At 34.6% G+C, this 27,904-nt stretch overlaps 1 protein-coding gene across 17 annotated transcripts in view; it reads right to left on the bottom strand.

The window, feature by feature from the left end:
- The window catches only part of OSBPL8 (oxysterol binding protein like 8), a 169,629-nt gene that overhangs the window by 30,326 nt on the left and 111,399 nt on the right, over nucleotides 1-27,904 (bottom strand). For 14 of the 17 annotated variants that reach the window (XM_036301007.1, XM_036301003.1, XM_036301002.1 and 11 more), the window contains 11 exons: nucleotides 23,694-23,764; nucleotides 20,723-20,800; nucleotides 18,127-18,228; nucleotides 15,676-15,879; nucleotides 12,837-12,921; nucleotides 11,374-11,545; nucleotides 8,003-8,240; nucleotides 6,990-7,174; nucleotides 4,993-5,074; nucleotides 4,612-4,710; nucleotides 2,519-2,615 (listed from right to left, as the gene is read on the bottom strand). In XM_036301007.1, coding sequence (XP_036156900.1) covers nucleotides 2,519-2,615; nucleotides 4,612-4,710; nucleotides 4,993-5,074; nucleotides 6,990-7,174; nucleotides 8,003-8,240; nucleotides 11,374-11,545; nucleotides 12,837-12,921; nucleotides 15,676-15,879; nucleotides 18,127-18,228; nucleotides 20,723-20,800; nucleotides 23,694-23,764 — 1,413 coding nt within the window. Of the gene's footprint in view, nucleotides 1-2,518; nucleotides 2,616-4,611; nucleotides 4,711-4,992; nucleotides 5,075-6,989; nucleotides 7,175-8,002; nucleotides 8,241-11,373; nucleotides 11,546-12,836; nucleotides 12,922-15,675; nucleotides 15,880-18,126; nucleotides 18,229-20,722; nucleotides 20,801-22,801; nucleotides 22,844-23,693; nucleotides 23,765-27,904 lie in introns of those variants that run through there. The other 3 variants (XM_036301019.1, XM_036301009.1, XM_036301018.1) reach the window with 3 other exon arrangements.

Genomic DNA, 27,904 nt, shown 5'->3' with positions numbered 1-27,904 from the left:
TTCTATTAATATGAATTATATTGATTTTCATATAACACACCAACCTTGTATTCCTGAGATAAACTTCAATTGATGACGACATATTATCCTTTTAATATATTGATCATGATACAGATCCTTTTTATATATCCTTTTATATGTGTTTAAATATTATCCTTTATAATACTGACTTATTACTAATTTGTTAGGGATTTTTACAAGTATATTAAAGAGATATTGATTTATAGTTTTCTTATAATGCTGGTTTTGGGGGGTGAGAATAGTGCTGGCCTTATAAAATAAGTTGAGAAGTGTATCCTCCTCTCCTATTTTCTGTAAGAAGTTGGATAAAATTGGTATTTTTCTTCCTTAAATATTTAAAAGAAATCAAGACATTTGGGCCCAGAGTACATCTTCAAAGGAAGTTTTTAAATCACTAATTGAATTTTTTACATTGATTTAAGACTATTATACTTTTACATTTATTCTTGGGTCAGTTTTGGTAACTTGTGTTTTTTAAGAGATTTGCCCATGTCAATCTAAGCAGTCAAATTTATCAGTATAAAATTGTCCATAATATCTCCTTATCATCACTTCAGGGTGTGTAGGATCAACAATAATTCTGCTCATTTATTTCTGCTCTTTACTCTCTGTTTATAATCAGTCTAAAACCAACTCTTGTTTGATTTGTGTATTGTTCTTCTACTTTCTACACCGATGTCTACTCTTTATTATTTCCGTTCTTCTACTTACTTTAAATTCAATTAGCTCTTTTTCTAATTTCCTAGAGTAAAAACTCAGATCACTGATTTAGATCTTTCTCCTTTTTCAATTTAAAATTAAAAATTTCCCTCTAAGCACTGCTTTTGCTACATCATACAAATTTTAATGTTATATTTTCATTACCATTTAGTTTAAAATATATAATAATTTCTCTTGTGACTTCTTCTTTGACCCATGAATTTAGAAGTATGTTACTGAATTTCAAAATATTTGTAATTTAGCTTGATATCATTAATTTCTAATTCTATTTAATTCAAGTTACAGAACATACTCTGTATAATTTTCAGCCTTTTGAAATTTATGGAGAGTTGTTTTATGGTCAAACACGTGGTCTAGACCAGTGACAACACCATACATATACTTGAAAATAATGGGTATGCTGTAGCTGTTGATTGTGATGTTTTAGAAATATTAATTATGGTAAGGTGGTTGATAGTGTTCTTCGTGGTCATAAGCCATTTACCCTAAAGTCAAAGTAGGAGTGTAGATGGAAGAAAGGTGCAATGGGGAGGGAATTACAAATATATGTAACCTTCAGAAGAAAACAATCACCATCTGAAACAAGCATAACATAAAAGTAGGCAAAAAACAAAACCCAAATAAAACTAACATTAAGGGAAATAAAAAAAATATCTTGAAGAACATCATGTTCCTGGACCAAAAACTACTATTAGATTTCCGTGTCACAGACTTATCTATGGTTCTCCACCTACTCAAATAACCAAAGATTAGATTTCTGTTGACATATTTGATCTTTCCTATTTTACCATAATTATTTTTTCTTTGAAGTTTAAAATTTCCCAGTTGAAATTTAATTCGTTGATTTTTCTCCATTTAAAAAAACAAATAAAAGCTTTTAAGGTTATATTTTCTACTAGTACATAGCTATGGCCATGATTTGTTTGTTTAGATAGTTACAGTTATTAGATTAAGGTTTCTTATTACAACTAAATTTCTTTTCCCCCTTGTACTTAACAAAAGCTTTTCTGGTATGTTTTTGGGACCAAGGTTAAATGTTGTTACTAATGATGCTGAACCAAGTATTCTAATTGTACTTGGATTCTTTCTCTCTCTAGTCAAAGACTAAAATAGCCCTGGCCGGTTTGGCTCAGTGGATAGAGCGTCAGCCTGCAGACTCAAGGGTCCTAGGTTTGATTCCAGTCAAGGGCATGTACCTTGGTTGCGGGCACATCCCCAGTGAGGAGTGTGCAGGAGGCGGCTGATCGATGTTTCTCCCTCATCCATGTTTCTGACTCTCTATCCCTCTCCCTTCCTTTCTGTAAAAAAATCAATAAAATATATTTTAAAAAAGAAAGACTAAAATAAAAAAAATGAACCCCTTGGGTACATTAAGATGGAACAAAAACCTTAGTAAGGGCTAAAGGCAAAAGAAATACATTATGCACTAAAAGGGCTACCATAGAGGGCAATCATTATTCAGTTTTTTTAATAACTGGTGTTTGGGATAAATTTTTTAATAAGTGGTGTTTGGGATAAATTTATACATATGGAATATATATATATATATATATATATAGATAAATATAGATATATATATATATATAAAATGAGGCAGATATCAATTTGTGAATGGACAAAAAAATCACTATAAAAGTCATTATTCAAGTAAAAATGACACTTAAAATAACATAAAAATTCCTTACTGAAAACATATCAAGACACCATCTAAATAAAAGCTCACTAAAACATACTACCTCCCAGAAAAGGGTGCCTACTGAGCCAAGAGGAAACTCACCATAGAACTTGGACTTAGCCAGGATACTACCACTAATGCAAAATCCGTCCTTTCGGTTACTAACATAAAAGGCAGATATTGGTGGGTGATGGGACACCTATTGAACACAGGAAAAAACACAGAATTTATTAAGAATATTATTGTGCTAATATCAAAAAGTTAAGTTTTAAAAGTATGCTCTATTAATAAAGAAGAAAGATTTGGTAAGTAGTAAAATTAAATATTGATTATAGTAATCAGCCTCTACGATGTCTCCCAAGGAATCTCACCTCCCAGTATGCATACCATTAGGTGGGCTCCTCTTACACTATACCAAAGTTGGTTTATGTGAAGTGATAGGATGCCACTTCTGAAATTAAGTTATAATGTGTGTGTCTCTCAGATAATCAGCTCTAAAAAGCCAGCTTGCATATTGTGAACAAACCAATGGAGAGGGCCCATATTGTGAGGAACTAAGTCCTATTGTCAAAAGCTATGTGATGAATTTGAAAGTAGAAACTTCTATCCCACTTAAACCTTCCGAGGACTACAAAGCTGGATGACATATTAACTACAACCTCTGAAGACCCTGAGCCAAAACCACCCAGCTGAGCTCCAGATTCCTGAACCTCATTGTATGATATAATAAATGTTGTTTAAGCCATTAAGTTTTGGCAGTAATTTGTTATACAAAAATGGATAACTAACCAGTGGCAATTCTTCATATAAATTATGAATAGCTATAGAAAACTAACAAAAACTTTGACAAATCTATTATTTTAATAATCTAGTATTTTAATATATATATACACATCCTATGCTTTGTCTCTGAAATGAGACAAAGCTAAAGTCAATTAAACTCTTCTCATGCTTCTCAATTTAGAGAAGAATTATATTGAACTAAAATGTAAGGTATTCTAATCGTTAATTTAAAAAATTAATACAGATATGTGGTTTCAATCTGAGGAGTATATTAAAATTTCTAGGGAAGAGGAAAGTTTTTCAAATGCCACATGGTCTCCTCATCCTCCTTACAATACAGGTGAGAATTATGATAATAAGGATGCCATTATAGTATCACATTCGTCAGGTTTGTTAGGACGGTTTGTTGTCATGTAGATTAACAATCATGAATACAGGTGTACATAAATTTAAATTAATCAAAGATTAAAACTAAGAAGTATTCTGACTGCCTACTATGTGTACAATAAAAAGAGATGTATTATGGGGAGGGTATACGTTTAAGGAGCTAACAATTCAATTTGGGAAATAAATATTTTATAAAAAGTGTTAAAATAACAGCTTAATGGATAATCACAAAAAATAATACAGAAGTCTGAGGAGAGAAATCACTGGGAGCTGTAATCATTTGGACCAAGAAAGATGAGCAGGTCAAAGTTTATTTAGATGAAGTACACAGAGAAGAAATATTGGGATAGAAGAATTAAATTTAAAACTACTAAGGCAAAAAAAATGTGTAATATCAGGTTACCTAATTCTGAATGTACAAGTTTGACTACTTTGAAAGAGCTCAGAAAAGCATGTAATTTGAGGTAAATTTAAAAAATATGGAGGACCTTAAATGCCACACAAATGGTATAAATTTGATTTAGGAACTGGGGAAATAGGGAAGAATTCTGATAAAGGGATGGGAGGCAGGAAAAAAGTTATTTTTGTCAAAGGATTCTATGGCTGAAATAGTAATAATTTTGAGTATGGTATTTAGTAATACTCAGTACTAAAAGGTAAAATGCTTACCTTATGTTCATTAACAATGGTTAACCAACAGTGAATTTACTAAATTAATATTTCCAATAACTTCAGAATTAGTTTTGTTTCTTAAGACACATTTCTTTTTATTTTTTCATCCTCACTTGAGGATATTTTTCCTTTTTTTTTTTTTTTTTTTTTTTAAGAGAGAGAGAAATATCAATGTGAGAGAAACACATCGATTGGCTGCCTCCTGCATATGCCATGACCTGGGCCTGGGCCAGGAGGAGCCTGCAACTAAGGTATGTGCTCTTGCCTGGAATCGAACCCAGGACCCTTCGGTCCACAGGCCGACGCTCTAGCCACTGAACCAAACCAGCTAGCTTAAGACACATTTCTAATACCTGTTCAGCAATATAAAAAGTTTTGCTGTTTGTTCTGGGGTGAATCCACAGACAACGGAAAGTCTCACCAAGTATAGGATTATAAGGTTTCTTCAGTCCCTAGGAAAAAAACATCCAAATTTAAATTATAAATACGGAAGATTCAAAATAGTTCAAACCAGTCAAGATTTGTTTAACTGTATTATGTAGGAGCTATCCTTATAAAATTTCACAGTAGGGACATGAAATAAAGTTAAACGACTTCACTCACAATACAGGACTAAGTATTTTGCAATTTTGCTAACTCAAGGCCTTGCAATATAATTATTAATAAATAATCTAAAGATAACAAAAAAATAAAGAACTCACATAAGGCTGAAAAAGGTAAGATATAAACATTACCTTTGGCTTTTTATAGAATCCTGACAAATACCATTTCACTACTTTCTTCAAACGGAAATAAGGATTTTCTTCAAGAGCAGCCCTAATATCAAAATGGTAAACACAAAAATTTTACAGACTATATCACAAATTCTCCCTCATAGTTATTAAGTCAACAACTGAATATAATATATGATTGAAAAGCATAATTCATATTTAAAATAGATATCAAAAATAACCATGTACATTAGTTTGTAAGAACCAGTTTTTATAACCTGGTTACTTTTCTTCCCATTTATCCTATTCTTTAACATGCTACCCAGGTCTTAGCTCAATTTGTTTCTGAAAACTCTCCAAACCAAGATTTCTCAACTGGGGTTTTGCAGAACCCTTTATGTTGCTAGAGGTTCTGTAATTGTGATTATGAAAAATAAACACAGATTTTGCCATAGCCGGTTTGGCTCGGTGGATAGAGTGTCGGCCTGCGGACTCAAGGGTCCCAGGTTCAATTCTGGTCAAGGGCATGTACCTTGGTTGCAGGCCCATCCCCAGTAGGGAGCATGCAGGAGGCAGCTGATCAATGTTTCTCTCTCATCAATGTTGCTAACTCTCTATCCCTCTCCTTTCCTCTCTGTAAAAATTCAATAAAATATATTTTTAAAAAAATAAAAATAGATTTTGAGATTTGGGCACTGTTTGATACCTAGCATTTGCAATAATGAAACAATGGCCAAGCAACCTCATTAACAACTTCGTATGAGGTCTCCAGTCCCATATGTCAGAGAAGGACCATGTCCACTTGGGGGTTTACTCTATTTTCAGTTGTTGACGTTAATTAGGGGAGATCAACGGTAACTGGTGGGGGCTGTAGTACATGAAGGGAGGACAACAGGCTAATGTTAGCCTCTCCCGCACAGCCTCCCTAAGTATAGGATTATATGCCTTTTTAATCCCTTGTACACTGAAGTTTCAAATCACAAAGATATAAGATTTAAAATAATTTAAACTAATAAAAAAAGGTTTTTAATCCACGTTTAGCCTTCAACCTTCCCTATGTGCTATCAACTGATTTTGCAGAGTGAACAAACTCTACCAATATAACAGGTAATCAAAAAAGAATTTTTATTTTAAAGAAAAAATTTTTAGAAGTCCCCACTCAGCTACTCCCTTGCCTTATTGTTGATGCAAAAACATTGATTGTGTAAGTCAGAAGTGAATTCTACTGTGAAGTTAGTGCATTGGTTTTCTTCCCCCCCCCCCCTCTCTCTCTAATGATTTAACTATTTTTTATACTCTTTAAGCATGTCTGAAGATCCAGTGTGCTGATCTTCAGATGAAAGAGGCTAGAGCAGTGGTTCTCAACCTTCTGGCCCTTTAAATACAGTTCCTCATGTTGTGACCCAACCATAAAATTATTTTCGTTGCTACTTCATAACTGTAATGTTGCTACTGTTATGAATCATAATGTAAATATCTGATCTGCAGGATGGTCTTAGGCGACCCCTGTGAAAGGGTCGTTCGACCGCCAAAGGGGTCTCGACCCACAGGTTGAGAACCGCTGGCAGGGGAAAAAAGCAAAGACAAAAGTGGTGATTTACACCAAGAGCCAACAACTGGTGGGGCATTCTAGATCTGGAAAGCTACACATGTCTTAAAGGCACGCAGAGAGGATAGGTATAAACAAAAGCACAAGCCACAGGGTGGGACCTGAACAGGGTTGAAGTGGGGAGAACAAAGAATGCCAACCACCTCTCCCTGTGTTAGGTCAGCAAAAGGTCAGGGAGCCTGTGACAATAGTGCTGTCGGATGAGGGTAAAATTCTTGTCCTCCTAAAGCTCGTGATCTCTCAACTCAACTGAAAACAGCATACCAAAGAATTAAACATGTTTCTTATTTCTTAAGGTCAACTACAGAAGTGGTGAAGAAGAGAGTGATTATCTCACTACAGACTAATTTTGGTAAGGCATGACCACTGAATAGCAATCTGGGAAATCTCTAAGAAATAAGAATTTACTTACTCAGACAGAAAATCTGCATGATAGTAATAATCTGAAAGTTTATCCAGGAAAGAACGAGGTTCCAAAATAAATGTAGGCAGAACCACCCTGGACAGGTCCATACCAGGACGGACTTGTTTCAGCAATGTCCAGATAAGGCTTTTGTTTTCTTCAGACACAGTTTCTGTTTGTGAAGCCTCACCTGCCTTTAGCAATTAACAAAAAATATTGAAATATTATATTTATTTCAGACACATATATGTGTAGAAAAGACACCTAATGTTGAAAACCAGAACTCTCTATCTGACCATTCCAAGCATTCTTAAAATGTGAAAACAACCCATTAAATAATAAAGTAGCCGGAACCGGTTTGGCTCAGTGGATAGAGCGTCGGCCTGCGGACTGAAAGGTCCCAGGTTCGATTCCGGTCAAGGGCATGTATACCTGGGTTGCAGGCACATCCCCAATAGGAGATGTGCAGGAGGCAGCTGATCGATGTTTCTCTCTCATCGATGTTTCTAACTCTCTCTATCTCTCTCCCTTCCTCTCTGTAAAAAATCAATAAAATATTTTTAAAATAATAATAATAATAATAAAGTCTATAGCTATAAAATTTAGGTAAAAAGGGTATTTGCAAAAGATATCAAAGTAAATGATTTAAAGACTCTATTACAAAAACATTATACTCTATTATAATAAAGCTACCTCTGTGCACTTGCAATAAACAACAAAGTTATAAACTCAAGTTTCCTGCATTTTACTTGTACCTGGCAATGCAATGACATCTAGCAGCATCCTATATCAAAAGCAAGCCTGAAGAAAATGTAAACTGTAAATTTACTAGAATATATTCATATTTGCGTATTACATGTTTTTAGTTGTTTATAAATCCTGATATATTTCATATGTATACAACTAAAATAAAGTAGGTATAAAATATTCTTTTGGGAAAATAAGCAATAGGTCAAACTAATAATATATTCAATTTCTTTAGAATTAGAAAACCCAAATCTCTGAAAATCACAGACTTCTACCTCTCCGAGTTCCTCATGGCTCTGTTCAGTGTAGGTGGTCTCCTTTAGAGGCTCGATAGGCTCAGGTTCGATGTATGAGTCATCTTGCCTCTCTGATGTATCTGTGTCACTGTCTTCACTTTTCCCCATCACCTCATTGTCAGACTCATCATGCTCTTGATCATTTTCTTTATCGGATTTATCAGAATACATATCTTGGTCCTTAAAATGCTGTCGTTCAATTTCACTATCATTTAACCTTAAGGAAAAGAATTATTAGAAGGAAGAATAAAAGAGGTTAAGAATATTTAATTTATAAATAAGAATGATATGTAACATTTACGGAGAATTTATTATGTGTCGGCACCATTCTTAATATTTTAAATAGTTTTACTCATTTAATCTTCAAAATAACCATATGAGATTAGTAAATGGCACAGAGAAGTTAAGGAAAAATCTGGGAAATGTTCAAAATGACACTGAACTCTTTGCCTCTCTACCAGCTGGGGCTAAAATTGTCCAAAAGCAAAATTTTAGACAATCTGTTGCTGGCTTTTTTTCTTAGTTTTGTAGTCATCGTCACTTGAGTCACTTGTGGTCTGAAGGAAAACTTCAAGTTAAGATCATCAGACAGATTATCAAGTGAACTCAAATGAAGTATGACTTTCCACCTGTAAAGGTTGCCAAAGTCACTCAAAAGAAGTATAAGACAAGAAAATGTAAAAGGTAATAATTATAGCTACTTAATACTTAACTGATAAGATAATCGAGAAAAAAGTTCAAGGAAAATTGGAAATGAAAATATTAGTTTAAGGAAATAAACCTGTAACCTAAAATTGATATACTGCTATAACCAATCCTGTTTATCCTAACCCCAAAGTGATTAGGGTCAATAATCTATACAAAAAGAGAATTAAAAAACCTTACTTCCAGAATAATTTTTTTTTTTTTTTTTTAGAAACTTCTTATTTAGGAAAGTATCTGTGGGTTTCGTTTAGCATAAAAATCTTATAGGGATGAACACTTAAGTACTACTTTAAAAATGAATACACGATGCCATTATATACCATTGATATTTTAGCAATGCTGAGATAATAACAGAGGAGAGAAGTCCTATTTGATTCCTATGTTAGTGTCCATTTTTCCAAAATCTTCATTTGTTTGGATTTTAACCAGATAATTTTTACATGCATATTACTTTCTTTCTTTCCCTTTTAAAAAGTAGTCTAAAATTGCTCTCCTTAACCTCTCACAATCTGGTCTTCACTCCCCTAAATCAAGTGACTCTGTTCCCTCAAAAGTCACTAATGATGGCTTAGTTGACAAACCCAATGGCCTTATCTAATCTTTACCTCCTTTGACTTCTCTGCATTACTGAGCCTAGATGATAATTATTTTCCTTGAAATAGTCTTAAATGCGTGGGTTCCATGTAATTGTAGTTCTACTTTTTAAGCTCTCTGATCCCTCTTATTCCTTCTACCCTTAAATATTTTCATCTTCCTTGGCCTTTTTTTATTTTCTCTATTCTCTCTCCTTTGGCAAGCTACCAAATTTCTATTTGATTTCCAAACCCATGTATGCAGGAATAAGCTTTAGACCCATGTTTTTAAATGCTTGGCTGACATCATCTATGTCTAGGGACTGCTGCATCTTCAACATATATAATATTTAATAAATTATTATCTCCCAAACATGGTCTTTTGTTTTATTTTACCATCATCTTCCCTATCACTCAGGCATAAAGCTTGGTAATTTTTAACTTCACCAACTCCCTGTCCCTTATATCCAAGCAGATTCTCACCCCTCATCTCTGCATCATAGCTCACAGCTCATTTTCTGCCATCCAGCCAAAATGAACATGTTGATATGTTGATTCTACTTTTGCAAAAATCTGTTACATTGATCCTCTCCCTCATTCCCTAGAAGGATGTTATGTCTTCATCCTATAAATTCTCTTGATCTTGTATTACCCTAAAGCATGTCTCCTTTGGTTGCTTATGTTATTCTTTTCTTTCTACTATTTATTGCTGCCTGGCATTTTATAGGTTTCAAATACAACAAAACATCTCTTCAGGATCACATAGCTAATAAACTGTTACACTGGATTCAAATTTAAGATCATATCAGATTCATCTCCCTATTCAAAATTACACAGAAAACTGTACAGTATCTTATACAGAAAACAGGCTCCAAATTTTTAATGAATAAATATGTGAAGCAAATGAATTGTTAAGATCCCCAAATAAGAGCATTTAGAGATTACCTGGTATTCAACAAAAACAATGTATGTTTTACAGCTGAAGAGCTTCAACGAAAACATTTCAGGAAGAGGCCCCAAAAACATCCATTCCTATATAAATTGTGCTCCCACCCCCCAATCTTTTCCCATTCAGGCTTTTGTTCTGAGGATTAAGATAAAACTCGAGATTATAATTCTGCAAAGAAAGGATGTAAAAGGTCAGGTAGTGGAAATTTTCAAAGAGAGTGAAGAAAAGAGTCAAGCAAAAGGATAAGAGAAAACAAAAGTTCAGCTCAGGTTACACGGAGGGGAATAGCAGTCTAACACCTTTCAGGAGAGTAATCCAATGCCCATAGCCATAAGTAGCTGTAGGGCAGAAATTGAGCATTGGAGCAAGGGAAGAAAAGGGGAAGTCTAATGTTTTTCCTACAAAGCAACAAAATAAATCTGAACCTCAACAAACCTCAGAACCTCAAGGAAAGTATTGTGTTTCCCTGAAGAAAAGTTTTTTAAAATTAACTACTATAAATGCTTCAGGTGGTAAAACCAAAATAAGACACAGTTCCAACTCAAAGCACAATATCATAGGAAGATTCCATAAATACCAGAAAGGATTAAGTCAAATACCATTACAAAAAAAAAAAAATAAGTCAAGTGCCATTACAGAACAGCAATAGAAGGCCAGATATTTCATGGTTAGGAGGCATGAAAGTTTTTGCATATAACATTTGAATCGGTCTTAAAGAATTCATAGTCCTATGACAAGAGAAAAGAGCAAGGTAGACTTTCACATATGATACAATATTTGAGGTCAGTCTTGAAGAATACATAGTCTTTTGATGGGAGAAAAGAACAAGGTGGACTAGAACTCATTCTTAATGAAGGGAACACCATACACAAAGACAAGGTAGACAACAGCATGGGTGCATTTGGAAAATAACAAGTAATTCACATTAGCTAGGATCATGGAAATAACTTTCTATACCTCATCATAGTAACTAAACAAATCTTAAACCAGGCCTTAAGTCATATAATCAGAAGAAGACAGCCAAATTTCAATCCTACATACACTACAAAAATTCTAGGCCTGCCAATTAACCTAGTGAACAACATGGTCTCCAAATTACCAAATTAGGGGCAATATCTACTTACTGGAAGTTGTCACCACTGTGAAGATTGTTAGCACGTAATAAGCCATACAAAGTCACATGTGTGCTCTCTGATGAAATGCTCAGGTCATGTTCCTTCCCTTCCCTGATCATTGTACGTTTAAGAAGACTAGAACATTTCAAAGCCAACTCCAAAGCATCCATCCAGCACCTTCCTAGAAGAACACAGATTCATAAGCAGTATAATTCGAGAAACTACACAAACTGGCATCCATCTTAATGTAACACTGTTACCCTTTAGGCATACTATCATTTCTCTGAGAAACATGCACCAGAAAAGTTACTTTGAACATCAAGTCTTACAAGGATTTTTAAATGTGATTTTTCAGTTTATCAAGGGGTTTTTTACATCTTAAGTATCCAGAAACCACTGGTAAATGAATAGAATATAGCACACATTGGTAAGTATACCTAGTGAAAATACATGTATTTTATTTTTTAAATTTTAGAACAGTAACATATAGTATAATTTGAAGGTACCAAAAAGGTATATAAAATATACTGAAGGGGTTATGTTTTACTATAAACAAACTAAAAAATGTTTTGTTGGTAGTGGGTCTATTCCCAGGTTTAGCATCCATTTTACTCATATGCATAAAAAATTTTAAGTCAGGGAAATGCCTGTACAATACTGTTATTAACTGCCATATTAGTAGAAACATTATTAACTTTATTTTTTAAATTGAAATTTAGAACTGTAATTAGCAGAAAAAAATGTTACCTTCACTTAAAATCCACATATATTTGTTTCAGCATTTGCTGGAATTATCAGCCAAATAAAACACTTTTATAACAAATACTTGTGCCTATGATAATTTAATTTTAAAAATAATCATCTGGTAAAAGTAAACTCTGGAAGGTTACAGGATTCCTTAGGCTAAGCTAGCCTAAACTATAAAATATAAAAGTGTGACAGAAATCCATTATCAATTAGTAAAGTTTTAAAGTTACCTTGATTTCAAATAAATAAGTTTTGCTTTCCCTGTATTTGCTTCAGGAATTATGTATTAAGTTAATAAGTGCAGAATAACAGTTTATAATTAAATGTCTATATTTAAAAAAATTATAACAGTGTGTCTTAAAAATATTAATACTTAGTGATAGAAAATAATATTAAATGTACCTCTAAAATGATAAAACTTAACGAGTTACCACGGGGAACATTAAACAAATCAAGAAGGTGTTAACATGTCAGTGAAGGATAAAGAAGAAAACTCAAGGCTGTTAATTCATCATTTAATTATCTAATGCCTCCTTCCTATCAGATTCCTCTGTTTTCTACCAAGTTAATGATATATTTAATGTTCTAAGCAATTGATGATTACAATACTTCTGCTGCAAATACCATACTAAAGACAGATTTTCCCAAAGGGAAAATACACAGTGGAATATAAATAAACCTTTTAAAATGAGGCCAAAATCCAATCTATCAAAACTTGTATTTACCATCTGACTCTGAAGTAGCTCGGATGATCAAGTAACTGCTAGGTAAAGGCTGAGTTATGGATCCAACTGCTTCACCTTTTGGACCCTTAAAATAAACAAATAAAATAAAAATAAGCAAAATAAATGGCATACAGTATTGTAATATCTTGACTTTTACTACCTATTATTATCGATAACAATCTAAGTTAGCCATAGATTATAATTTAAAAGAAAACAAGATTTAATTTCATGCTTCTTGAGAAAGCAAATGTTGAGTTTAAGGAAAGTTTTCCTTTCCCAACAAATATACCTCCTTACCAAAAAATTGAACAACTTATATTTATCATTAGTTAAACATTATTTCTGTACATTGTTCACACATTAAAAGAAAATCTAAAATTCACCATACTATACAAAATTTTAATTTAACAGAGAATTTCCATCTCGCATATACTATTAGAAAAAATACTTAACTTCTAGAACCTATAAAGAAACAGCTGGAAAGCCGAACTGGTTTGGCTCAGTGGATAGAGCATCGGCCTGTGGACTCAGGGGTCCCAGGTTCGTTTCTGGTCAAGGGCATGTGCCTTGGTTGCGGACACATCCCCACTGGGGGGCGTGCAGGAGGCAGCTGATCGATCTCTCTCATCGATGTTTCTGGCTCTCTGTCCCTCTCCCTTCTTCTCTGTAAAAAATCAATAAAATACATATTTTTTAAAAAAAAAAAAAAGAAAGAAAAGAAACAGCTGGAAAGAAAAAAAGAAACAGCTGGAAATATAGCTATTATTTATAAGCAAAAGAAAAAAAGAATTTTTACTAGGTCTAGGGAAAAAATAAAGCTCCATTTATAAGCAGGAATATACTTGTTTATAAATACCAACTATAAAAGCTAATTTTAAAGAGATTTTATTACTGTTGTTGGCTGGGACTGTTTTAGAAGTATACAACACCAAGAGCTCTGTAGTAATTATTATCATCAAGGCTAATCTTAGGAGGATATAGTTCTTATTTGGAAAGAAAAATCTGAGGATTCAATTTATAGTATAATTTTGATTGAAAAGCATAATTTTCAAGTTCTCAGATCAAGGAATAAAATGAACTTTAAAAAGTATAATCATTAGAAAGTAAAGATTCAGAGTCAAAATTTAAAAATAGAAAAATCAATATGATTTTAACAAATCTTCTAAAATCCCTTGGGTATTTTCAAATAGCTTTATAATTTATGGGACAGTTCCTAGAACCAATATAGAGTAGTAACTAGAGTCAGGCTGTCTGGGTTTCAACTTTGGTTCAATGCTAGAAAAATTATTCTTTAGGCCTCAATCTCTTTGTCTGGTTAATAAGAGAAAACTGTATTCTTCCTAAAGTTATGAGAATTAAAAAAAATATTCCATGTAGAATGCTCAAAAGAATCCCTGACACATAGTTAAGAACTCATAAACATTATTTTTCCCTAATCATAGACACTGACTTTAAAAGTGTTTAAACAATGTCCTAAGTAGGTTTTGCTTGTTGAGAATATTCTGATGCTCATGTAATTGTACAAACTTCCCTCTCACAGATAGTTGGAATGAATAAACTTGATATCAAAATTTATTTTTTATTATTTCTTAAATTTTTTATTTATTGGTTTTAGAGAGGAAGGGTCAGGGAGAGAAACATTGATGTGTTGCTCCATGTATTTATGCATTCATGGGTTGCTTCTTAAGTGTCCTGACTGGAGAATGAACCCACAACCTTGGTGTATTGGGACGATGCTCTAACCAACTGAGCTACCTGGCCAGGGCTAAAAGTATTTTTAATGACTTAAAATTCATTATAATTCTTACAATTCCTAAGAGTAATAGTAAAGAATAAATTCTATATATAAAAGGTTTTGAAAGGAATTTTTTCATTTGAGTATCATATGATATATAAATACCACAGGCTGTATGGGTTAAATTCTTTCCCCTGTGGGCAGTATCTAATTCCAGAATGGAACTAACTCTGTAATCCTAAATTTATTCTTCTCTCTAGGCTACTGAAACAAAGGTAAGAAGGCCAGTTTTTTTCCTAGGTATATGTATATTGCCCAATTAAGCAATACCAAAAATATTTAAAAGCCAAAGCTACTTTTACTTAGTGCTAATCTCAATTATGTGGTTTTCCTTAAAGGAGTTCTAAATCCTTTATTCAAGCATAACTGGCCTTCTTAAAATAATAGTGGCTTTGTAAAAACTTAAACTAGGCTCAGACACATTTATTCTGTTAGCGTGTACTGAACATCTGCTGTAGAATTTCTTGGTAGTTAATCAAAATAAGGCTTTTCTATTTTCCTGATTAAGTTTCTGCTATTATAACACAGGAATGACCACAGTAATGTTTTTTAGTTATAAAGCATTAGAGTTCCATCTTCAAAGAACGTTGCCTCTCAAGAGTAAGAAAGACTGTGATTACTTATACTTCCCACATATTTATATTACTACAGAAAAAACTTAAAAAAATAAATGGCAGCTTCTGTTCGATGGTATCTTACAATTTTGACGAACAGAAAAACACAGTAAATATGATACAACATTACAAAGCAGAATTATTAATTGCAAATTTTAAAAATCAGTACAAACTGAATCCCCATAGCAAAGAGATAACAAACAATGTAAGTTAAAAACATTTTTCTGGAGAAATGTTTAAGTTAGATCTTAAAGGTAAACAAGAACATTTGGTGCAAATTTCATTGTGGGTAGGGAGAGAGGAATAATACCCTTAAAAACAGAAATAAATTTATAAGTGCTGGCACAGAATAGCAACCATTAGATTGATTTGTCTCAGTTCTACTCACAGATTACCATCTTTACTTTTTACCTATATAACAAGTACTTACCTTCACTGCCCAAATAGATTGCTCCAAAGGATGAAAAAGTTTGAAACAAAAGCCATCCTTTTTTGATGGGCGCTCAATGATTTCACAAGCATTCAGAAGGACTGTTCCTACCCATTGACCATTTTTTTGGGTTTTATAGATCAGTAGCACCCCAGGTTTCAACACACACCACAACTTGGTCCAGCTCTTCAGAGTACCACGTATCTACAGAAAGTAAGTATAAGAAATAAGGCTCTGTTTTTCTCTTTCTGCTCCATAAAACGTAAACTGAATAATGGCAAATAGGATGTTTTAATTTAAAATTTCTAGAAAACGTACATGTTAAAGTCAATAGATATTCTTTTAAACCTACTAAATGGCAAGCATTAATAATAAATATAAAAATAGCATGGCTCCTGCTTCTGAGGTTCTTAAATTCTAGTGGGAGACTGGGTCACCAGTTTCAAAATACTGTACTAAGTAGAATGGCTTTCTAACCTCCTAGGTTAGGTCAGGGACTATTAAAATATACTTTCCTAATAGTCTCCTCTTAGCATCTGTAACAGCTGTAATTTTATTTCTGTGAGTATAAGATTATTCTACCTTTTAAAATCTTATCCCTTTACCACTACATAAAGTGCTGCAAACACTGCTAACACACACCAGGAATTCCCTAAATATTTGATGAGTTGTAGAAAAAGGGAAGAACATCCTCTATCCCTAAAATCACCTTCTCTAAATTATTCCATTGTTAGTAATTACATAGAGTATGCCATATAAACTTCTTGGGAATATTTTAAAACACAAGTCACATAATTCTCTCTCTAGTCTTATAAAATGTTCCTCATCCTAGGGTTTAATGCTATGTAAAAAAAATAGTCTATAGCTATCTTTTCCTATTCTATATCTGTAATCCATTAAAAGTGTTTCTATGTAAATCACTGAGTTCACAGTACTGAAAAGGATGCTAATATAGTATTAATATTAAAAACTAGGAATTATCCTCAGTTTTATTTACTGTAAAACATCTGTTCTCTCAATGCACTTACATGAATTACGAAATAAGTATAAGGCTCCCAAATTCCTCAAATAGGCATACCACAGTAACAGTAGATAAGAAAAATTTAGAAAGGGGGCATTTGGAATCAGACATGAAAAAAAGAGAAAATCTTTAAGAAAGAGTTTTCACATATGTAAAAGAGATGGAAAGTAAGAGTTACTCTGAGATAAGATTCTAGATCTTGGAGATGTGATAGTAAAACATGAATGGTAAATTATCAGAATTCAGGTAGGATTTAGAAAGTCAGCCAGGGGAAGTATTAGGGAGTTTGGGGGAACTGGTTGGGGAAATCCAATGTCAAAAAGACAAGAGTAGATTTAGCTCTGAAAAACCCAAGTGTGATCTGGAGCTTGAAGTCTTTTAAGTAAAGTCAAAATTAGAAGGTGTTTTCAGCACAACATTGAAGAAGACCCTAATATTACTTGAACTCTCAGGGAAACCAGCACTAGACTCCTATGTTAGTAAGAGAACTTCAATGACAGATCTCATAAAGATTTTAGGTTGGTGATTATACCAACTCTTTGGGAAAGCGCAAAGCTTTCAGGAATGGGGTGATTTTTAGGTCAATGCCAGATACTCAAATTTCTTGGGAGTCAGGGTTTTATAAGATCATTCTCAAAGTCAGCCTTAGTCTGAAAGATTACTACCAAATATCCTTCTGATAAAAACAAGAGAGAGTGATTGATATGATAAAAAAAGGAAAAATAAATAAGTGGGAATAACCAGAGGCCAAAATAATAAGTCATGGAAACAGCAATATGTACATTTCTCTGAAAACTAATCCTTTTCAAATGATAATTTTTATATTAATTTTGTATCATATCTTCTCAATAATGCATATGCCAAGTCTGTAATAATACTAAATGATAATCTGAAAATAATTTTTTTTTAAATCCTCAAGGATATTTTCCCATTGATTTTTGAGAGAGTGGAAGGGAGGGGGGGGGGTGAGAGAGACATATTGATTGGTTGACTCCTGCACATGCCCCAACCCAGACTGGGCCAAGGATCGAACCTGCAACAGAGGTACATGCCTTTGACTGGGAATCAACCCAGGACTCTTCAGTCTGCAGGCCGAAGCTCTTGTCACTGAGCCAAACTGGCTAGGGCCAAAATATTTTTTTATAGCATATTGATTAGACTACATAATGTCGTACAAATCAAAAAGCCTTTTTAAACAAACTGCTATACATACTTGATGTTGTTGTCAAGAAAGAACAACATTAAGGTTCCTTCTCCCCATTAAGATTGGAACAGAGAACCTCTGGGATATAATTAATAGTTTGTCAGTGAAACACAATCATCCTAGTAGTTATTTATGTCTTGCAGGATGGCTTTAGTGTACTCTGGGCTTTCTTATCCCAGTAGATAAACATCCAGCAATAAGAATTCAAGATTCAATACAAACTGACCTTCAACCAATCAGCCATGACAATAACAGAAGGATCTGTGATTGAACTGAGTAACTCCTTTGTGGCTCTTTTCTTTTCTTCTCGGTAATTTTTCTTTTGCACCTATTTTACAGAAACAATAGCAAAATTAAAAATTCATTAGAAATGGGCAATTTATTTTCAAAATTTTTAGTTCTATAGAATCTAGAGTATAAAAGTCTAACCCTCTTTTAGAATTCTAGCATCTTAGGATAAAAGAACTACTTTTTTCAGTGTGATTTTTTTTTTTTTTGTTTTGTTTTGTTTTTAAGAACTGGTAGAATTTTTAGAGAAGTATGGTTAGAATCTAACTTCTGATCACTAGTTCAGTTCTCTGTATCTTTTAAAATAATTCTACCTTCTTAAAATTACACAATAATACATAAATACAATTTCCTGATAAAAAATTTAAAACAACACAAATAAAGCTAAAAAGCCATCTTTCGTATACCCTATCCTATTCTAATCCACAGAATTGACCACTGTTAACCATTTTGAAAACACTATCCTTTTAGCCCTTTTCTATGTATAGAACCTATCAAATATACAACTTTCGTGTTTGAATTTTTAAACACATTAAAAAACTGTTCTCCAATTCATTATTTTTTGGAGCATTTCCATGTCTCATTCATTCATTCATTCATTCATTCATTCATTCATTCACTCATTCAGTTATTCTCACCCAAGGATGTTTTTCCATTGATTTTTAGAGAGTGGAAGGGAGAGGGAGAGACAGAGACAGAGAAACATTGATGTGAAAGAGACATATAGCTGGTTGCCTCCCACACATGCCCTGACCAGCGCTATGGATTGAGCATGCAACCAAGGTATGTGCCCTTGACCGGAATTAAACCCGAGATCCTTCAGTCCATGGGCTGACGCTCTAGCCAAACCAGCTAGGGCTCCACCTCATTTTTTCACTGCTACATAGAATTCCTAGTATAAATAATAAGAGCTAACATTTACTAGGTATATTCTGTGTGCCAGTCACAGTTCTAAGCACTTTACGTGTTTTACTTCATTTAATCTTTATAATAACCTTGGGAAGTAGGACTATTAGTACCCTTATTCTACAAAAGATAAAACTGAGGCACAGAGAGTAACTTGCCCAGGATCACACAGCTAGTAAGTAACAGAAGCAGGATCCAAACAGAGGCAGACTGTCTCTAAAAGACATGCTCTTAATTGCCATGCCATATTGCTTCTAAAATTTTTCTTAATATATTCTAATACTCATAGAAATCTTCTCTGTTAGCAGTTTTTTCCCATTATGAACAATGCTTCAACGGTTTGCAACTGACAATTTTGCTCTTTCCTGATACTAGTATGTAAAATATAAATAACTAAGCCAGTTCTGAGATAATTTGGGAAAGTAGCAGTGAATTAATCTAGCCTTATTGCTTTGTTATTATTACATGGATGGGAGAATGGTGGTAACCTGTCAGTGATATGAATATTTTTTTTAACTATAACACAAAATCTTCCTAGTCTTACTGTATACAAATAACAAAATTTTAATAATTCTACAGCCAAAAAATTGTAGACTTTTGGTCTTTATTACAATGCACATATGAATTAAGAGTAGATTTAATATGAAATTATAAGTGCAAATAAATACAAGATCAAATATGGGGGGGTGGGGGAGAGGTACGAGACTACACAGGGATCAGTCAATTGGAAAGGATGTGTTCCTTAGGCTCCAGGGCCTGTGGTGATCTGGAAGGCAGGCCCCATAATGCACATTTCTTTCTTTCTTTTTTTAAAAAAATATTTTTATTGAGTTTATTTCAGACAGGAAGGGAGAGAGAGAGAGAGAAACATCAATGATGAGAAAGAATCACTAATCAGCTGCCTCCTGCACGCCCCACACAGGGGATCGAGCCCAAAACCCGGGCATATGCCCTGACCTGGAACTGAACCCGTGAGCTCCAGGTTCATAGGTCAACACTCAACCACTGAGCTGCGCCGGCCAGGCCATATTGCACATTTCTTAAGAGAAGCTGGAAATCTGAACTTGTAATTGTTGAATTTTTAAAACACCGTGTAGGTCAAATAAAATATAGCAGATCCTCAAATAACATCGTTTTGTTCACCATTACTTCATTATAACGGTGATTAGATGCTACGGAAACTTTACTCGTTTGTATCAATTAGCCGATGGTAAAATTGGTTTTGTCATCATTTCACCTCAGTTCTAAGAATCAATTGACAATGTGAAATGAGGACTTCTGTATATTTACCCAATGCCCAGATTCAGTCCATGCATGACCCAGCAGTTAGTAAACTTGAATTTCAAAGGGCACAGTGATGTGCCTGACTGAGGACAGCTCTGCAAAGACACCTAGTCCTCCACCCCTGCAGTGGCCAAGTGAGGCCTGAAACTGCTCTGAGAGAGTCATTATGCAGCCTTTTCAGTTGTCTCCAGAATGTCATACAAATATTGACATTTTTAATGTGTGCCTCTCTGGATTTTTTTTCTTCTTTCAGGAAGACACATTTACTTCTTTATCTTATTAGCCTACTTTCAAAAGCACATGCAAAGCATAATGTTAGTTATGAAATGACTGTGGAAACTAACCTTGAGAGATTCTTTTTTTGTGAGCTTGCTTGAAGCTGTACTGTCTTTCTCCGAGCCATTATAAAGTTTAGATTCAGACTAAAATCACACAGAAATGAACAACAACAAAAAATTAAAACCTTCATTTATCCTAAACATATGGCATAAAAATATTAATGTTCAAGCTATGCTTGTGACATTCTTCCCATTTATTTCTGTGATTTACACAAATGTTGATTTTCAAATACTGATTATCCATGTAGTATAGTATTCGGATTTAAAAACTAATCTACATTAGGGGAATAAAATATAATAAAGAAACAAAAACAGTACTATGCTAAACACTCTATGTGCACTACCTCATTTAATCCTCAAGGCAACCCCATGAGACAGTAGTATCTCCTTTTGCTAATAAGGAAATTAAGACCAAGAGATTAAATAACTAACTTCCCTCAAGTCACACACAGCTAGTAAGTAGATAAACTGGGATTTGTATTCTGGTTTGGCTAATTTCCAGTCTCATGCTCTTAGCCATCTCACTATATTGATTTCTCACCTTTTAAAACTGTTTATACATAATCTGACTCAGACTAAAATTTAATACTTATCTTCATGAACAATAGGAAATCTGTTTCCTACACATGACAAGATCTAGCTTGATAATTCCTAAAAGATTCCAGTATATAAGGGACCAACAGGCCAGAAGGGTATCATACAAGCTTGATAAATTAGGACACATATACTTCAAAAAATCCTTGCCATATTGTATAGCTAGTTCTGAAAAAAAAAAAAAAAATCCAGTGAAAGAGGTCTGCAGTCTTTTTAAATACATCACTAAGTTTTTACAATGACTAGGTTACCTTTTAAATACCAAAAATATTTTTTGTTGGAAATAGCTTACTAAGTTTCCTTCTTTTAAAATCTTATTGACCACTATATTTTTTGGTTGGTTTTGTTAATTGTCAAATTAACAAAAGAAGTATTCCTATAGCAGCCATACCAGAAACAATAAGGATATTTTTCCCATTGGTTTTTTAATTTTTTTTTCTTTATTGATTAAGGTATTACATATGTGTCCTTATCCCATTGCCCACCCCGAGAAACATTGTGAGAGAGACACACCCACTGGTTGCCTCCTGCACACTCCATACTGGGGCAGGGATCCAGCTTGCAACCCAGGTAAGTGCCCTTGACTGAGAATTAAAACCGAGACCCTTCTGTGCTCAGGCCAAAGCTCTACGCACTAAGCCACACCAGCCAGGGCACTGACCATTATCTTAACCATGAGAATCAAGATTTAAACTAGCTTTATTTACTCTAAAGCAATGCTGTCCAGGAGAGCTTTCTGAATGACAGAAATGTGAAATGTTCCATATCTCAGTTGTCCAATATGGTAGCTGCTAGTCAAATGTGGCTATTAAGCATTTGAGATGAGACTGATATAACTGAGAAACGGAACTGTTCATTTCATTTAATTTTAATTACTTTAAATTTAAAGAATCATGTATGACTAGGTGCTACTGTACTCAAAGAGCAGTTTCAAAGCATACTGTTTCACTAAGGTATGTAAACTTTCTTTCTAGGTTCCCTGCTCCCCCACCCCCTATTTATAGACTACATATAGGGGGCTGTGTAGGTGTGGGGTTTAAGTGTTTAGGCTTCTGAGTAGGAAGGAATACATTATACCATACACTCACCAATTCTGGTATTAAGATTTGAAAATAGGTTTTTAAAATCCTATAAATTGCATTGTATTTCTAGCCATGGCAGACCCAAGATAATCACTTTCTCTTTAATTTTCTTTAAGTATATTTTATATAAAATAATCAAGGCATTTCTCATGTATATGTTACCTACATATAAAGCACTATTAAAATTCCATCCTAAGTACTTTTACACATATGACAGATGGACCTTTATGTAACGAATACTTGAAAAGTTAAGCACAAATAAAATTTGTGTAAAATTATACATTAAAACATATGTAATCTTCTCAACCACTCCCAAGAACAGGAACAAAAAAATGTAAAGTGTTTTAAAGCAAAGTCATTTGCTGAGAATAGCAGAGAATTTACTAGCTTAAGAAATAGGTTTTCTTACTTCACATCTTCAAAGTTTGATTCCACAAACATAAGCTTCTCCTGCTATTAAACCTGACCAGAAGTAATAGTCAAAAGTCAAATCCCTTGACATATTATGGAAATCTAGTAAATTACAAACCCATAGGAAAACCAAGGCATCATATAGTGCTTCTCAATTTATTTCTCAAACACGTACTTTATATATAGGTATTCTGGTTTGAGAAAAACTAACTCAGGAAACTATGTCTTATTCTAAGAAAATGTCTTTCAATTGCAGGCTATTACTGTAAGATCTTTGGACTTACGTAAAATGTACACATTTTGATGGTCATTCAAATGAACCCCAAACACTTAAATATTTTTTTTTAAAAAAATAAATAAACCCTGAGAATTTCTCCAAATGGAACTATCAGATTTCAGTTTGAGAAGTACTGCTGTAGCAGCCATACCAGAAACAATAACTCCAGGGAGGATACTGGTTATCAAAAGGCCAAATTTGCAAGTGAACACCAGCCCCAGTGAAATGTTCCTTTTTTCACCATATCATCCATGGCTTAGACCAGTGATGGCGAACCTTTTGAGCTCGGCGTGTCAGCATTTTGAAAAACCCTAACTTAACTCTGGTGCCGTGTCACATATAGAAATTTTTTGATATTTGCAACCATAGTAAAACAAAGACTTATATTTTTGATATTTATTTTATATATTTAAATGCCATTTAACAAAGAAAAATCAATAAAAAAATGAGTTTGCATGTCACCTCTGACATGCGTGTCATAGGTTCACCATCACGGGCTTAGATATACCACATAACATCTCACAAGATCTGATAGGATTACAGTATTAGTTTACTCATCTTAAATGTTAGAAAAATGTTGTACTCATATATTTGGGGACAACAATACGCTTACCTTGCTCTTTGACATAGAAAGTGAAGAGTCATCTCTATTTTGAGAAATGTCTTCCCTTCCTCTTTCAAAACCTTTAAAAACATTGTGATTACATCAGTATCACTACTTTTGAGCATATATAGGTGCTAAAAGCAAATGCAAATAAGTCATTCAATTTCAAATATACATTATGTTTTATGTACATTAAGCCTAGACTGAATATACAGTTTTAAACTATTATAAGTTTAAAGGTTTCTAGTATAATAATTCTCTAGAATAAATTAAGGCTTCCAGAAGTAATGAAATCTTTCCCTGAACCCACCAACATCAAGCTACATACCACTTTTCTCTGCTCCTAGAGCACTCTGGATGAATTCAGACTTCATGGTGCTTTTGTTCTCCTAGTGAACTGTTTCTTTACAAAGATTCCTGATAAACATACTAACATACTAACATACTTTTCATACCTCTTGCCAAACTAGAAAACAATTCCAGAATTAGTGATTAAAGATGACCAGAGCAATAAATCTGGACTGAGGAACAGACTTAAATCTAACAATGTGCTTATTGTGAGAATTAAATGAAACTGCACAGAAAGCATTTAGCATAGTATTCTGCACCATAGTATACGTGCAGTAAATACTGACCCTTGTATCACTGTCACTATTGCTATACACATTGTAAAAGGATAAATCTAAAATATATGAGTGTACTGGGATAAACATGTACACATCTCTGCAATCATGTAACACTATGCCAAAAGCAGTTATATTAATGTTATAAGGGTGTAATTAGAGAAATGTTAATTCTGAGATTTATATGGCAGACATGAAAGAGCAGTCCTCATTTTAATGTTCTTTCTATTTTTGAGGGCAAGTAATATTAACTCTTCCCTAAAGCTATTTGTTCTGAGTCCAATAAAAACCTATATTAAAAATATACATATATGTATATATGTATAAATACATATACATATACTTATATACATATACTTACATACATAGATATATAGATATATACTAGAGGCCCGGTGCATGAAATTCATGCACTTGGAGTGGGGGGCCCTCAGCCTGGCGTGTGCCCTCTCACAGTCTGGGAGCCCTCAGGGGATGTCTGGCTGACAGCTTAGGCAGTCAGACATCCTTAGCGCTGCAGCGGTGGCAGGAGAGGCTCCCACCACCACCACTGCACCCGCCAGCCATGAGCCCAGCTTCTGGTTGAGTGGTGCTGCCCCTGTGGGAGCACAATGACCACCAGGGGGCAGCTCCTGCGTTGAGCATCTGACCCCTGGTGGTCAGTGCATGTCACAGCGACTGGTCGTTCTGCTGTTTGGCCAATTTGCATATTAGCCTTTTATTATATAGGATATAATTATTCATAGCCTGGGACTTAAAAATCATTTCTAGCATAGCAAAAATACCATTTATTCTATATTTGGTTTATATCAGCTAAGAACAAATCCATTCCATTTTCCTAATTCAGAGATTTTAGAGAATTTTTTTCTGTAATATAAAGAAGGAATCACCCCCTCCACCAGTCCCCCTCCCCCCTCCCGGCCCCCTCTGGTAAAGACAATGACCACACAACTCCAACCCTTGGGGGAAAAAACCTGTCTCATAAATCCAACATAGAATTTTAAATGAAAACTTTTCAGAATTAGAATCTTTACTGTAAAACAAACTGAAATTATATAATTCAGCTTAAAAGTTGTGAAATATTTCAGAGTAATAAATACTTGTAATAGGTAATTCTCAATGCTATAAACTAATATAAAACACTTCGAGAAACCAACATGGTGGCATAGGTAAACATGGGAGATTGCTGCCTCGCACAACCACTTCAAAAATACAACTAAAAGACGGAACGGACATCACCCAGAACCAAAGGAAAGCTGGCTAAGGGGAAATTCTACAGCTAGAAGGAAAGAGAAAAGCAAACCGAGACTCAGAGGAGGCGCAGTGCGGAAAATACAAAGGTGCGGAAGTGCATGCGGAGCGGGCTGGTGGCTGAGGGTACGGTTGTCTGTTTCAATCGGGAGGGAGTCTCAGGCTCTGAGCTCCAGTTCCGGGCAAGTCTCTGAGAACCCAGACTCAAACGGGAGAAGCGGGACTGTCTGGCAGCGGTCGGAACTTGAGGGCAGCTTTCTCTCCGAGGTTTGCAGCAGTTGCTGGGACTCTGAGAGGCAGAGCCTCTGGGGACAGGACTGAGAGCAGCCATAACTGCTCACTCGGCCCGCCCTGTTGATCCCCTGGGACCCGCCCTGCCCAAGCCTTGCACAGAGGCATTTGCGAGATAGCCTTAGGCAAAGGCTAGATTAGCACCTCCCTAGAGGACACAAGTTCTCCCACTGCAGACACAGGTGATTCTCACAGCCAGTTGGCCTGGAGGTCAAATCCCCCCCAGTATTACCTACAACAATCAAGGCTTACAACAAGACTGCGCACAAAGACCACTAGTGGGTGCACCAAGAAAGCATAAAAAATGCAGAGACAAAGAAACAGGAAAAAATGACAGAAATGGAGGATATAGAGTTCAAAACCACACTTTTAAGGTCTCTGAAGAACTGTCTAGAAGCCGCCAATAAACTTAGTAAGGCCTTCGAAAAGACTGGTGAGACCGCCAATAAAAATAGTGAGATCCTCAAGAAATCTAATGAGACCCTTGATGTTGTGATTAAGAACCAACTAGAAATTAAGCATACACTGACTGAAATAAAGAATATTATACAGACTCCCAACAGCAGACCAGAGGAGCACAAGAATCAAGGCAAAGATTTGAAATGTGAAGAAGCAAAAAACACCCAACCAGAAAAGCAAAATGAAAAAAGAATCCGAAAATACGGAGATAGTGTAAGGAGCCTCTGGGACAGCTTCAAGCGTACCAACATCAGAATTATAGGGGTGCCAGAAGATGAGAGAGAGCAAGATATTGAAAACCTATTTGAAGAAATAATGACAGAAAACTTCCCCTACCTGGTCAAAGAAATAGACTTACAAGTCCAGGAAGCGCAGAGAACCCCAAACAAAAAGGATCCAAAGAGGACCACATCAAGACACATCATAATTAAAATGCCAAGAGCAAAAGACAAAGAGAGAATCTTAAAAACAGCAAGAGAAAGAAACTCAGTTACCTACAAGGGAATACCCATACAACTGTCAGCTGATTTCTCAACAGAAATTTTGCAGGCCAGAAGGGAGTGGCAAGAAATATTCAAAGTGATGAATACCAAGAACCTACAACCAAGATTACTTTATCCAGCAAAGCTATCATTCAGAAGTGAAGGCCAGATAAAGAGCTTCACAGATAAGAAAAAGCTAAAGGAGTTCATCACCACCAAACCAGTATTATATGAAATGCTGAAATGTATCCTTTAAGAAGAAGAAGAAGAAAAAGGTAAAGATACAAATTATGAACAACAAATACGCATCTATCAACAAGTGAATCTAAGAATCAAGTGAATAAATAATCTGATGAACAGAATGAACTGGTGATTATAATAGAATCAGGGGCATAGAAAGGGAATGGACTGACTATTCTTGGGGGGAAAGGGGTGTGGGAGATGCGGGAAGAGACTGGACAAAAATCGTGCACCTATGGATGAGGACAGTGGGTGGGGAGTGAGGGCGGAGGGTGGGGTGGGAATTGGGAGGATGGGAGTTATGGGGGGGGGGAGAAGAGGAACAAATGTAATAATCTGAACAATAAAGATTTAATAAAAAATAAAAAAATAAAAAACACTTCAAAGATCTTCTAAATATATGTACAAGAACATAAAGCGCCCTGACCGGTTTGGCTCAGTGGGGGATAGAGTGTCGGCCTGCGGACTGAAAGGTCCCAGGTTCGATTCCGGTCAAGGGCATATATCTTGGTTGCGGGCACATCCCCAGTAGGGGGTGTGCAAGAGGCAGCTGATCGATGTTTCCCTCTCATGGATGTTTCTAACTCTCTATCCCTCTCCCTTCCTCTCTGTAAAAAAATCAATAAAATATATATATATAAAAAAAAGAGCATAAAGCTTTTCTAAAAGTACATAATGTAAATAAAAAATGATGTCTTTTATTCTCACAAAAACAGACTTTAATTTCTCTAGTGAAGTTTTATATTCATCTGAATTTAGACAAATCCATTTATTAGATGAAGAAAAACACCACTTCACTGTGTCTACATTCACATATTATTTTAAAAACTGAACAGTAAATTAAAACAAAAGCAGAAGTTGTAAGTCTGAATAA

This window comes from Myotis myotis, unplaced genomic scaffold (genome assembly GCF_014108235.1).
Source record: "Myotis myotis isolate mMyoMyo1 unplaced genomic scaffold, mMyoMyo1.p scaffold_m19_p_3, whole genome shotgun sequence".
NCBI classification, from domain to species: domain Eukaryota; kingdom Metazoa; phylum Chordata; class Mammalia; order Chiroptera; family Vespertilionidae; genus Myotis; species Myotis myotis.
This window is presented reverse-complemented; position numbering and strand designations above follow the sequence as displayed.